We start from the raw sequence: 14,033 nt of genomic DNA, 5'->3' as shown, positions 1-14,033 counted from the left end.
TTCTAACCCTTGCAATCACTATTTACCTATTACATTGAAATTCATCAGTATTCAAGGTAGCTATCAAACATTTGTAATCAGATTCACATATTCAATTGTTTCACCTACAAAGATTCAATCGGGTTAACATCCTCCATCGGAGTCAATCGATTCACCTACACATATTCAATCGGATTCAACCGATTCACAGGTTCAATCGATCAATCTTCTTAATGCGATTCATTTAATCCGAATCATGTAATCTGATTCACGTAGTTGATTTATATGTAATCTGTAGTCTTTCAATTGAAACACTAATTCTATGATCATTATATAACATCGATTTTTTACTTAGAAATATATTACAAACAAAATAAAGTATGTTATCAGTTATCGATAAGTATTATTTAAATAAAGACATATTATCTTTAAAAACACATATTAAACTATCCAAAAAGCAAGTTGATATAGTACAAGATTTAATGTTTAATAGATTAACAAGTAAATGTCTTCGAATATGCAATGTTTGAATTACTTTTATTCTTAGTTGATTGTTTTCGAAGAACTAGGGGCTTTTTATTATTTTTAAGAAGATGATGTGTTCTATATTTAGCAATACTACCTTGCGAATATCTCTATCTTATATTACTGATGGTATATATCTCTTATTCTTATTATTGATTACATAATAGTTATTTATTTATTCAGTAAAATTATCATCTTTAATTTTTTTATTTTTTTACAGGTATCATCAATGAGAATTTAATCTCTACACAACAAAGATTGACCACAAATTGTATGTTTTATTTTTTATAACTAGCCATGTTACTATCACTATTATATTATTTATATTTTTTTAAAGTTTAGCTATCTTAAAGAAAAACCGAAGGATAAGCAAAATGGTTTGTGATAACAAAAAGAAGAACCCCTCCCAAATATCTTGCCAGTCTGCACATCATAATGCAACTTTATATCGCCCTTATCATACAATTAATTGTAAGTAATTTTAAATAACCGGCTTGGGTTCATGTTTAGTTCAAAATAATTGTAAGCAGTTTTATTGAAATTTAATTGATATATATTAAAATTTTCCGATACATATATTGCAATGATTGTAAACCAAAGTTAAGGAAATATTTAGAGAATTGTAATTTATATGCTTACTTAAAGTAGTATAATTGCTTATATAATATGAATCCATTATCTATCTTATTATGTATATATATGTTTATTTTATTTTATTATATTTTTGACCATACCGTGTGTCACACGGGTTCTAACCTATTTGTTATATTTCACCAGTGCTATATTTACTTAAGCCAGCAATACCGAAAGATTCATTTAATGCATATTGAAGGTTACAATTGAACCATACACATAACCATATGAAACTAAAACCATCAAAGATTTTAGCCCTAAATATAGATATGCGTATTATAACCATAAATCTTGTATTCCCCTATAGAAGGGCGTCAAGTGCTAATCTTTTCTTCTCCCAGTTTCTTATTTAACTTGTTGAAAAGTATTGTAATTCAGGAGGTAAAAAGAAACTTTATAATACTATAGAGTTCTATGTGAAAATGCATTAATGTTTGGGAGGTCAGTGTGAACGAACAGATTCAGGAATCAAACCCCACATTCTCTATATATAGGTCCATTGTATGTTAAGAAACTTACAACATTCTTCAGGGAGTTCAATGAAACTTAAATTAGGGTTTCAACCCAAAATTCATATTAAGCGCCGCTACCCTCATCAGAGATCTTCTTTCCCACCCAGCAACCTCTACACACGATCAGATATCAATTTCATCCTAGGTACTATTTCATGTATTTAGTTTTCATTTATCATTCACCGATTTTATTCAAGGTTTTGAATCATGATCGTTTTTAACACGACAAAACTTCATGCCTTGTTTTCAAAATATACTGGTATATTGCTTTTCGCTTTTATTAGTTCTGATGTGAACTAGATCGTTAATATTACACAAGTTTTAATCAAATGAACAAGAATCTGTACTAGATGGATAATTCTTTTCAAATTTAATTAATTTGGGATTCATGCATTTTTCTTTTGTCTACTCACTTTATAAATTGATCTTTGCCTTTAGGTTCCCATGATAACATGTTGATTGTTCTTAGCATGGAGTTATGCCTTCCAAATTTGTATCGGTTGAGGCAGGTAAAGTTTGAAGTCATTTAAATCTTTGGTTTAGGTTCTGGAATGTTATCAGTCATGTAATTATTATGAGTACTTGGTTCATTTTTTTATTTCTCAAACTTTCCAGGGAACTCCAAATAAGGGTGCGCGTGCTGGCTTACCAAAACTAAATCGGCATCTGTTCATAGCGTGTATCTTATAACCACTAGGGTAGTAATCCGTGTATTACACAGGGTTGAAAAATGATATACTATCAAATAAAAAATGTTTGCATATTCGATACAAATTACATGTGAAATCAAACATGAAGTACATGTTCATGGCATATGAAACAATTATAATTATGATATTATCTTTAAAGCAGAACATGTTTTTCACACCACATTCAAATATGTCATCCACGTTGAAGTAATAAGAAATTGTTAATAATATAATTTTAAGAAAGTCATAATTGAGTTAATTAATAAATATTAAATAGTAATAAATGTATTAATTGTTATATCATTTAACATAAAAATTTGTTAAATTGAAGGAATGGTAATTAAAAAATTAGTTAATTAGATGGAACATGTATAAATGAAAATTGATTAGTTGGCATCCCATATTTTTTCCACCGATTTCTTACCTTAAACCTCTCGAAGGATTACCATCCCCACACAAAATATGATTACGAGTCCCATATATTTTCTGTAACGGCATATTCAAATTTCCAAAAAAAACATGATAGTTCAAACAATCGTTGTTTTATTAACTTAGGAATCTTAAATTGTCGGAAGTATTGTAAGAGGTAAAAAAAGAAATTTTATAATGATCATCTACCATATGTAAAAAAAATTTCTCTATATAACCATCTATTATAAGTAAAAGAACATTACTTTTACTTGAGAAATGTTCTTTACGAGTACTTGAGAAATGTTCTTCTATCATAAGGAAAAGAACATTTCTCTAATGACTTCTGTAGATTATAATCTTTTTTACTTTAAACCATCACATGCCCAGGCCTTTAATAATTAATGGCTATATAACCACATTCAATAAACACCATTTCTCTATGCTAACCTTTCGATCATGTTGGAGCCAAACAATGAGCGCAGGCCACTAAACGGTCAGCTGAGGGGCACGGTAAGCGGGCTACCTGGCCAAGTAGACCAGGACCGGTGAACCCGAACATGTGCCACGCATCAAGCTCGCGAGGCATGGTCTCTTGTGGTGCTTGTAAGTATCTAAAAGGAAACGTGTCAAGGGGCATCTATGCCCCTCATTCGGGCATGGAACCTCCATTCACAAGGTGTGTGCGGCGGCCAGCATCCTGTCAATGCTCTTGGAGTAACTTCCACCACATTAACGCCACCAAGCAGTTCAGAGCCTTTCGTATGAAGCTCAGGCAAGGTTGCGTGACCCTGTTGGTGGTTGTGTCTCCACTATCTGGTATGCTACAGCAGGTACATGCTAATATTATAGACAATCTATCTTAAAACAAATATAAACATTCAAACTTATGATGTTTGCCAATATCGTAGGTGGCATCTTTGAAGATGGAACTTGCAAGGGTGCAAAACGAATTAAGAACCGAGAGACTCATGGCGGCTAACACGCAGCAGGGTGCACTACAGCGACCGGAACCAGTTACCAACCTTGCAGTGCCACCCGGCTCACCTCCTTAATTAATAACTTCCAATCCATGCTTTCAAATGGTCCATTTGCTCCAAACAACGTGGCTTCAAGTTTAGTAGTAATTATACAAGTTTGTTTATTTGGTAGTATGGCAATCTACCATAAGTAAAAGAATGTATGTTTTATCTAGGTTAGGGACTTTTGTACTACAAGAACGTAAAAATATAGTAAAATGTAAATATGACTAAATGTTTATGTATTTGAACAATTTGTATAGTTCTCAACAGATTATTTTACATAAAGAGTTCATGATATGATCTAAGTGTATGTGATATAAGTGACATGCGAAAGCAAACATCAACCACAATTCACAAAATATCAAATTGTTGTGTGTCCACAAAATAAACAATCATTATCTAGAAAAGAAAAGAAAAGAAAAACAACCGGGTTTATTCTATTATTACACTGGTTGAATATAGGTAACCCGAATTTAAATTTAAATTTAAATATTTTTTTTTTACTTTGTAAGTTGTAAATTATATTTTACAAAGGGGAGGTGCCAAAAATGAATAGTTCTGATCCTCTTCTAAATACACTTCTACTATTATAATATATAAAAATTTATTTGTGTCATTTGACATCTATTTGAACCATATTTGTGTCACTTGGCACTTTTTTTTCAATCATTCAAACTCAATTATTAATTACTAACTAATTAAAAAATAATAATTATAAATTTATCTATTCAAAAGCTTTTCATTTATGTTAAATTTTATTATAGCAACTTTTAAATATAGCATCCTAATTACTAGGGTTCAGTTATATCATTTCAAAAATAAGAAAATGTTATGAACCTTATATATACGACACCATAAGTTGCCATCATTTTTATTATTTTTATATTATTTTTCTATCCCTTTTGTAATTCTTTGCAAATTTCAACCACGAACAATTCTTTTTTAAAATAATCAATATCACATAGATTTAACATTTTTCATCCCTTTTACCATCCCGTTTTAGACGAATGGACGCATATAGTTTGTTCGTAATGTATGCTCTTCATATCTAAAAATTATAATTCACCTGATATTCCAAACCAATAAAATGATTCTTAATTAGTATCACGTTTTTTTAAATTTTGTAGTTTAAACTCTGTTTCAACTCATTCAATTCCTCTTATTAATATACATAAACTTTGAATTGTTTGTTTAAATATGATTTTGTTCAATATTCATGCCGCATAACATATGCGGCGTATATGTTGAATAACAACATATACGTTCACAAATATGTAGTCATGTGTAGTATGAATATTATTTTCTAATCATTATATTGTCTAAAGATGACCATCAATATGCATATTAATATGACTATGTCATTATTAGTGTATAATATTTCATGTTTAGGAGAATAAAATTAACAAATATAAGTTCAATCATTTTAGATAAATCTTAAAAAAAATTCATACACAAATTAGACAATACCAATTTTCTATATCATTGCTCACTGTAAACTTTAGTTCATATATGTTTAGTTGTTTGAAATCCAAATATCATAAAAAAAAAATATTGTAACCACATGTTTATAATGGTAAGATACTCTATATGTAGAGTTATTATTATTAACTCGTCTAACATCATAGCCACATGTTTATTTTAAATTATTCTTTAAGCTGTTGTGTATTTTCTTTCTTCATTTTATTAATATGATACATTTAAACATGTCTATTTTGATGTTAAACTATAAAGCCATGTCTAAAGATCAAATATTCACGCTATGGTACTTCTAAAAGCAATGATACTAAATTGTAAGTTTGGCAAGTACATTTTTTATGTTATAGTTAAATCAATTAGTTTAATTCTATATCCAAAGTAATCAAAATTACAATTGACAATTTGGTTTAATTTGCAGTTGACGTATCCAAAACTTTATTTTCATACATTTCAAATTGTATGATACATATATTTTAATGTGCAAATGCAATTATTTATATTAAATAACCATTAACAATACTCAAACGTATACATGGTTTAACTTTATTTTTTCTTGCAATTGTAATTGTAATTGTAATTGTAATTGTAATTGAATTATAGTTTAAAATAAGTATATTGGTTATTGTGGCCCTCTTGAAAGACGAAAAGCATGAGAACTCTATTTAGATATCAGAATATTATATTATAAGGTCATGTATGGTCCTACTACTCCTCTGCCAATGAAGTTTCTAATAGCAGCAACACTTTAGATTGCAAGATTTATAATTACAGTATTAATATTATAGTTATAACAGTTGTTTTGTTAATGTATCAAAAATATTCAATTTGAGCATTAACATATTTCATCCTTTTGTAGTTGTCGTCTAGAACTCACTTTTCAGACGTTTCAAATAGCATGCCACAAATTTTTCTTTTGTGACGTGCACATGAAATTATTTTTATTGAATGATCATTTAATGACACTCAAACATATACATGGTTTTAACTTTTTCTTGATATTGTAATCGATTTACAGTTTCTAATACAGATATGGGTTATTCCGCCCCTGTTGAGAGATGAAATGCACAAAAACTCTACTTGGATGCTAGAAAATCATATTATAAGGTCATATCTAAAAGATCAAACGCTCACTGCTCGTATACCTGAAGGTTCTAATAATAGCAATACTTGAGATTGTAAGAGGGGAATGAGCATTCATGGGTACTACATATACGTCTCCCAATGATGCACTGCCACCTCATTTTTGCTCTCAAGCACTCACAAACCACAAAATCACTATGAACACCTACCACAGTTAGTTTAACACTTTTTGTTTGTTTTTTACTCTCTAAATACAATACATGTCAAAAATGAATTAATTTTATGTGACAAACTTTTGCCATGGAATGAAGCCGTGCATCATACCCACATAGGATGGCGGCAGTGTTGCCATGTGGTTTAGAGCCATGCACCATACCCATATTGGTGCACCGTCCTCTCTAAGATTTACAATTACATTTTCTACATTATCGTTTTAACAAATATTTTGTTAATGCGTCTGAAATAATCAAATTGATTGGTAACATATTTCATCTTTTTGTAGTTGTATCAAAACTCCATTAATTTAGACATTTCAAATGGTATGCCACATATTTTCCTTTGAAATGTGCAGATGAAATTATTTTTATTTAAATAATCATGTAATAATACTTAGACATCATTGTTTTAACTTTAATTTCTCTTACTATTGTAATTGCTTTAAAATTTGTTGTAGTAGCATTGCCATAAGAAAAGAACGAAAATTCTATTTGGATATAGAAAATCTGATATAAAAGCAAGAACAACAAGTTTGAAGATGTTATTGTCGTCGAAAAATATAACTCGAATTCCATACTGAGAAAGAAAATTTGACATCAGGTTCATGATTTACATATGATGATAGAATCTTCCATATTCCATAGTATCTATCCAAATAAGTATCAATCAGTTTCATCTTATGATGTTAAGGCTGGTTTGATATTATAAAATTTTATTTACAAGTAATAAAATACATAACATGGAAATATACAAACAAGGACTTCACAAAACGCAATTGTTAATATATACAAAGAAATATTTAAAGATTTACGAAGCTCAACATATAATTCTCTTATTCATTTTGTTTAATTTCTAATTCATTCTACCTTTTGATATATCTTTATATTAATTGTTCAACATGTTTTATGTATTTCACGTTGTGAAGTTATTTCAATAAATTCATTTATTCCAACCTTGTGTTTCATACGGGTACCTAACCTAGTACACTAATATAGAAGTTCTTTGCTATGAGCTGCACAGAACAAGTCATTTCGTTTTACCTTTAATGCATCGAATTTCTTCTATTAGTTTTTGTTAAGTAATTAAAATGTGCTCCATTGAACAATCTCATACATGTTCATGTCAAAACATGGTTTCTTGTAGACGCCCGAAGCTGTTTGATGAAATGCCTATACAGGGACATATCTTTGTAAGTTATATTATAGCAAGCAAATTCTATGTTATTTCTTTCTCACTTTAGGTATGCGTTTTTCTTTCTTTTTTCGTTTTCCTTTTTTTTTTTACATTTTAAACCCGAAAGCACGTACAATTTAGAAAACCTCCCCTGGTAAACTTCTCATGATGACATTCCAATTTTAGGAAGTTTTTTCAAGTGAGCGTTGTCTCCGAATCTTGATCTCTAGAAATTGAAGTACTTGTCTATAATGGCATTAATTCATAAGAACAAAAGCATCATATATTGTAGCACCATGAAAATATCCCATCTAGTTTTTTGCCAAAAATGTCAAGATTAGAAGTTAAAGGCCAAAAATGTCAATTCTGAAAGATTAAGGACTGAAAATGAAAATTTTGAGTTTTTAGACCCATTGCGCTACGCGATGGAGCGCGATGGTCTCCCAATGAACTTCGTCGCGCTACGCGGCAGAGAATCACACAATTCAAGAAAAAGTGGGGCGCCGCGCTACGCGACGGCCAAACTCAACTGGTCCATCGCGCTACGCGATGACCAGTTTAAGTAACCCGAGACACGTGGCCAACCACGTGTCAACACGTGGCAGCCTCTGGTAAATTGCGGCGTCGCGCTTCGTGACTGTTCCTGGGAAAGGGTCATCGCGCTACGCGACGGCCTGGAAACTCAAGTATAAAAGGGGCAGCTACGGGTTCAGCCAATTCCATCACCATTTCACACTCATTTCACACACTTAACCTAGGTAATCATGCCAAGGGCGTTCTAGGGTGTCGAGGGTCGTTTTCGTGAAAAACCGAGGTGTTGTTACACTGTTTAACGAGCTGTTGATCTTGTAACGAAGTACAAGCTGAATTGCTGCTGATTTCTAAAAGATCTTAAGTTCCGTCAAGCCGATTAAGGTAGGAATAGGATTAAGTTACTTTAAATATCTAGTTACAACTTAGTTAAGAGTATAGTCGTTAAACTGTTAATATTTTCCAAGTAATGTTTTATAAAGTAAAGATGTTGCTTCCATGTGAAGTAATGTTATCAAAACTATTATTTTGACGGGCATGTAGTAACTGGAAGGGGGGTATCATTAGTAGACTCTTCTTGCCTAAGGAAAGCAATTCGTATAAATCCTAATCAACCGCGAGACCCGTTCGCTTACTTGGAGAAGTTTGCCAACGTGATATCCTTTATTAGGCCAAAGCGTGCTATTCCAAACGTCATATGTAAATTCAAAGTATTTTCATAAAACAACTATAACTATACTAAGGTTAGGACAGACCTAAGAGTCTGCTGATCAGACCTCGAGTCTGCTGAACTGAATCAGACATCAAGTCTGCTGATCAGACCTCGAGTCTGCTGAACTGAATCAGACCTCGAGTCTGCTGAAACCGAAACAGATTTAAAGTCTGCTGAATAATCCCAACTAGGTACTTATGCATACCTATTATAAATATAGGTTAATAGCATACTAAAGCCAAGGAGGTTGATATTTCCTACTGATAATGTAAGGTGCACACGTTAACCTTTTACTGTCTGAACTGATTTTACTCTTGTAATAGACTGGTTGTTTATTACAAAGAGTCTGATAAATGTTTGCATGAGATATAATCTCTAAAATCGTTATAATACAAAATAAATAATAAAAAGCAACTCAGACCGAATACACATGTGTCTGGATCCAAACATAACTAATAATTGGCATACAAAACCAAGTCAGTCATAACCAGTTCTCCATAAGGGTAACATAGCCTAGGGGAAAGTTGTCTCCGAACAGGGGCTATGTACTCGGGGAACCTTTGAATTGTGTGTGTAGCGCAGTGGTACAAATCCCGGGAATGGACAGGCATTCCTGCTGAGATTGTGAATAGAAAATTATGTTTGTATTTAACGACTGTTATAAATGTTTTATTGAGTCAACGTTTCACCAGCATATAGCTGACGTGTTTTTCCCACCCTTGCAGGTAACTAGATGATAATAGATGATATACAAGGATTGGAGTCTTAGAAGATCGCTCGAGATGGCTCGTTTTTGAATATTACAAATCCTTGTATTATTAATATCACGATTTTGTAAACCTGAAACTTGGGTGTTTAATTCCCGAGTAATTTTGATAATTTAAATTAAAATTTTGATATTTAAAGACTTCCGCTAAAATGAACCCGCTACTCTGATATATTTATAAAACAGGTACCAACTGATGGTCACACTCCGAGGCCCTGGTTTGGGGTGTGACAGGTTGGTATCAGAGCCATCAGTTTCAGCGAATTAGGTATTAAAATTAGTACCTAAGCTTTAACCATTTATCAGATAAGTAGGGATAAGTTATGATTGGTAGTCTGCCTATCCCTAAGTTATTATATATACAGATGTCTTACACTAACTACTACAGACAAAAACGTTGGGTCGCAAGGCGATCTAACCCTACCCCCCGATGCTGAGCCGTCTGACCGAGTTAGCACAAATTTTGGTCCTAAGTGGCCAACTGTTTCGGTAAATCCGACTGAACCGGTGCACGTGAACACGGCTAATCTGAATCTGATGAATCCAAATCAATTACACCCTGTTGATCAAATCGATCCTTACTTGGCTTACGGAAGCCAACCAATTTATGCTCCGGGAAGTCCAGAAATGCCAATCGAAATATCCAGCGACACTTCCGAAAGTGTTCCAATGACCGGTACCCTGAACTATTATCCATATGATGTGGAAGTTCAAAGTATAGTCAAACAAGAAACTAGTACTAAATCCTCAAGTTGGATGAACTGTCATTCCAACCAGAGTTTATGGCATTTTAGATCACCCCCACCAGGTGCTCAAACTTTAGCTTAACCAAGTCGAAGATCAGTTTATTATTCTGATAAATTTTAATTTTCCACTGTATCATGGACCTGTACCAACCATAGCTGAACAAGCAAACGAGATACGGGAAGAAGCCCGCTTGATTGAAGAATTTTATACAACCAACCTTCCTGATGAGGAAATGCAGACTTATATAGCTAATCCTCACCTGTATCGAGAGAAAACGCTTATCTTTTTCCTTCAGCGTCTGCACCGGTAGGGTATCCCAACCCACCCAACTCGGTGATGGATGAATTAAGAAATGAAAGGATCAAGAAGAAAAAGATAGGCGATAAGATCATAAAAAATGTAATAAGATGAAGAAGATGGTTAAGAAATGGGCCAAAGATTAGGATTATATAACTACTGTTGTTGTATTTCTATCTTTTGTAATATTATGAATAAAAGTTTGCGTGTTGTGTATTAAATTCATGTATTCATATGATTTACAGAATGTCTGAACAACGAGAAACCCGAGTCAGTCAAGGGAGTCAAGCTGATAAAGCAAAGACCCTTGAAAATAATAATTTATTACCTGAAGAATACATTAGAGGAATTCGTGATATGATAAAAGAAACAGTTTCTCCGTTAATCAAAGAAGCTGTGACTCCTCTAATAAAAATTGTTCAAGACCACACATCGAATTCAAAAAGTGTGGCTAGGTCGAAATCAAGATTAATTAAACAACCAAGTTATAGCATATCCGTTCATTCTAAACCAAAAGATTCAAAAAGAACAAGAGATGATAAAATAAAAGAACCAAAAGATAAGGGATACGAGAGTTCTACTGCTGATTATGAACCAAGACAAACAAAGAGAAGGAAAGTCAATACGGGATGTACGTTTGAGGACTTTCAAGTATATAAACCGAAAGAATTCTATGGGGATAAGGGCGCGATTGTTACTCTTCGTTGGCTTGAGGAAATGGAGTCAATAATTATCATCAGTAAGTGTACCGAAGAGGAGAGTATTTAGTACTCGTCCCAGATGTTTAAAGGAGAGGCGCTGGAATGGTGGAATACGTTAATAGACGTGAAAGGAAGAAGTAATCTGTATAATCTTGAATGGGAACCTTTTAAAGAACTAATCAAACAAAGATTCTGTCCTATCCACGAGGTTGATCAGATTCAAACCAAGCTTTGGAACCACAAGGTTATTGGCACTAATATCAAGGAATACAACACTAAATTCCTTGAGTACTGCAGGCTTGTTCCACATCTTGTTATTCCCGAATATAACAAGGTGACCCGATATATTTATGGTTTGCCAAAGGAAATCCGTGATCATGTGAGATCACACATGCCTGCAACAATCGAGTTTGCTATTGAGCTGGCTGGTTATTTGATGGATAGTATGATAGAAATCGAGAGGAGGAAAGGAAGATGGTGACTGAGAAGAAATGTGAAGTTGATGAGAAGAGAAAGTTTGAAAAAGGGAAGGAGAGGTCGGCTGCATTTAATCGACTGATGTGTAAAACTGTGGTAAGCGACATGACGGGAGGTGTTTGAAGCCTACACTGAAATTTGATGTTCGCAAGTTTGATCCGTATTCAACTTGCAACTTTTGTAAACGACCGGGACACAAGGAAGAGGATTGTAGGAAGAAATTAATCGTCTGTTTTGATTGTGGAGAAAAAGGGCACTTTAGTGCGGAATGCACTAAGAGGAAACCCGTATTTGGAGGCGCCAGTGGTAGTGGTGCCAGGAATGAAGCCAAGAGGGGAAATGCCCGTTCATTCATGCTTAACACTCAGAAGGCGGGAGAATTACCAGACGTGATTACTGGTACGTTTCCTATTAATAATGTTTATGCTAGGGTTTTATTTGACTCTAGAGCCAATCAAAGTTTCATAGATTATAAGTTTTGTAGTCTATTGAATGAACCTCTAGCTAAATTGAATAATCAATATGAAGTAGAAACGGCTAATGGAAACTTAATCCGAATATCTGAGGTATTAAATAGTTATATTATCTTAGCCGGATATGAAATGCCAGTGCAATTGTTACCAATGGAGTTAGCTGGATTTGAAGTTATTTTAGGGATGGACTGGTTAACTGCCAACGAAGCCCGAATACTATGTAATGAAAAGGCTATTGAAATTTTAACCCCAAACAATAAAATGATGCGAATAGTTGGCGATAAAGATTCTGGTAAGATAGCCTTTTCATTTATGGCTATTGTTTGGGAAAAGGTTGCTTAGCATTTATGGCTTATGTAACCAAGGAGCCCGAGCCTAAGAAACTAGAAGAGGTCCCAATTGTCGCTGAATTCAAGGATGTATTTCCTGATGAATTGCTTGGAATTCCGCCCGATCGAGAAGTTGAGTTTAGAATCGATTTAGTTTCGGGAACAACTCCAATTGCTAAATCTCCTTATAGATTAGCGCCAACTGAGATGAAGGAAATGAAAAAGCAGTTGGATGAGTTATTGGAAAAAGGATTCATACGATCGAGTTCTTCACCCTGGGAGCTCCAATATTGTTCGTTAAGAAGAAAGACGGATCAATGAGGATGTGTATTGATTACCGAGAATTGAATAAAGTCACGATCAAGAATCGATATCCGCTCCCGAGGATTGATGATCTTTTCGATCAATTACAAGGAGGAAGTTGTTTTTCCAAAATTGATCTAAGATTCGGTTATCATCAATTGAAATTTCAAGAAGAAGACATATCCAAGATAGCATTCAGAACCCGATACGGACATTATGAGTTCACTGTTATGCCTTTTGGACTCACTAATGCTCCGGCAGTTTTTATGGATATGATGAATCGAATCTGCAAACCTACTTGGATAAGTTTGTTATTGTTTTTATTGATGACATTCTTATTTATTCCAAGACGAAAGAAGAACACAAAGCTCATTTGAAAACCATACTCGAAACATTGAGGAAAGAGAAGCTTTATGCCAAATTCTCGAAATGCGAATTCTGGTTATCCGAAGTACAATTTCTTGGGCATATTGTTAATGAGAAGGGTATTCAAGTTGATCCAGCAAAGATTGAAGCTATTACCATATGGGAGAAACCCAAGACTCCGACTCAAGTAAGAAGTTTTCTGGGGTTAGCAGGTTATTATAGAAGGTTTATCCAGAACTTCTCAAGGATAGCGGTTCCAAACTTCACTTACTCGGAAGTCTATGAAATTCGAATGGGGACCAAAGCAAGAAGAGGCGTTTGAAACTCTTAAACAGAAATTAACAAATGCACCCGTCTTAGCCTTGCCTGAAGGATAAGATAATTTCATTGTATATTGTGATGCTTCACATACAGGAATGGGATGTGTTTTGATGCAAGGGAAAAAATGTAATTTCTTATGCTTCACGACAATTAAAGGTTCACGAGAAAAATTACACCACCCATGATCTGGAAGTGGGAGCTATAATTTTTGCATTAAAGTTATGGCAACACTATTTTTATGGTGTGAAGTTTACAGTTTATACTGATCATAAAAGTCTAAAGCACATATTTGATCAG

General features: G+C 33.5%; 1 protein-coding gene across 1 annotated transcript; it reads left to right on the top strand.

Moving 5' to 3' along the window:
- The first annotated feature begins 11,546 nt into the window (after window positions 1-11,546).
- Window positions 11,547-12,759, top strand: LOC143607116 (uncharacterized). The gene is made up of 2 exons (XM_077082673.1): window positions 11,547-11,944; window positions 12,060-12,759. The coding sequence occupies exons 1-2, from the start codon at window positions 11,547-11,549 to the stop codon at window positions 12,757-12,759; spliced, it is 1,098 nt and encodes a 365-aa protein (XP_076938788.1).
- Window positions 12,760-14,033: the final 1,274 nt, after the last annotated feature.

Source organism: Bidens hawaiensis, unplaced genomic scaffold (genome assembly GCF_021521415.1).
Source record: "Bidens hawaiensis isolate Kalapana, Puna unplaced genomic scaffold, B.hawaiensis_p1.1 tig00079505_1, whole genome shotgun sequence".
NCBI classification, from domain to species: Eukaryota; Viridiplantae; Streptophyta; class Magnoliopsida; order Asterales; family Asteraceae; genus Bidens; species Bidens hawaiensis.
This window is presented reverse-complemented; position numbering and strand designations above follow the sequence as displayed.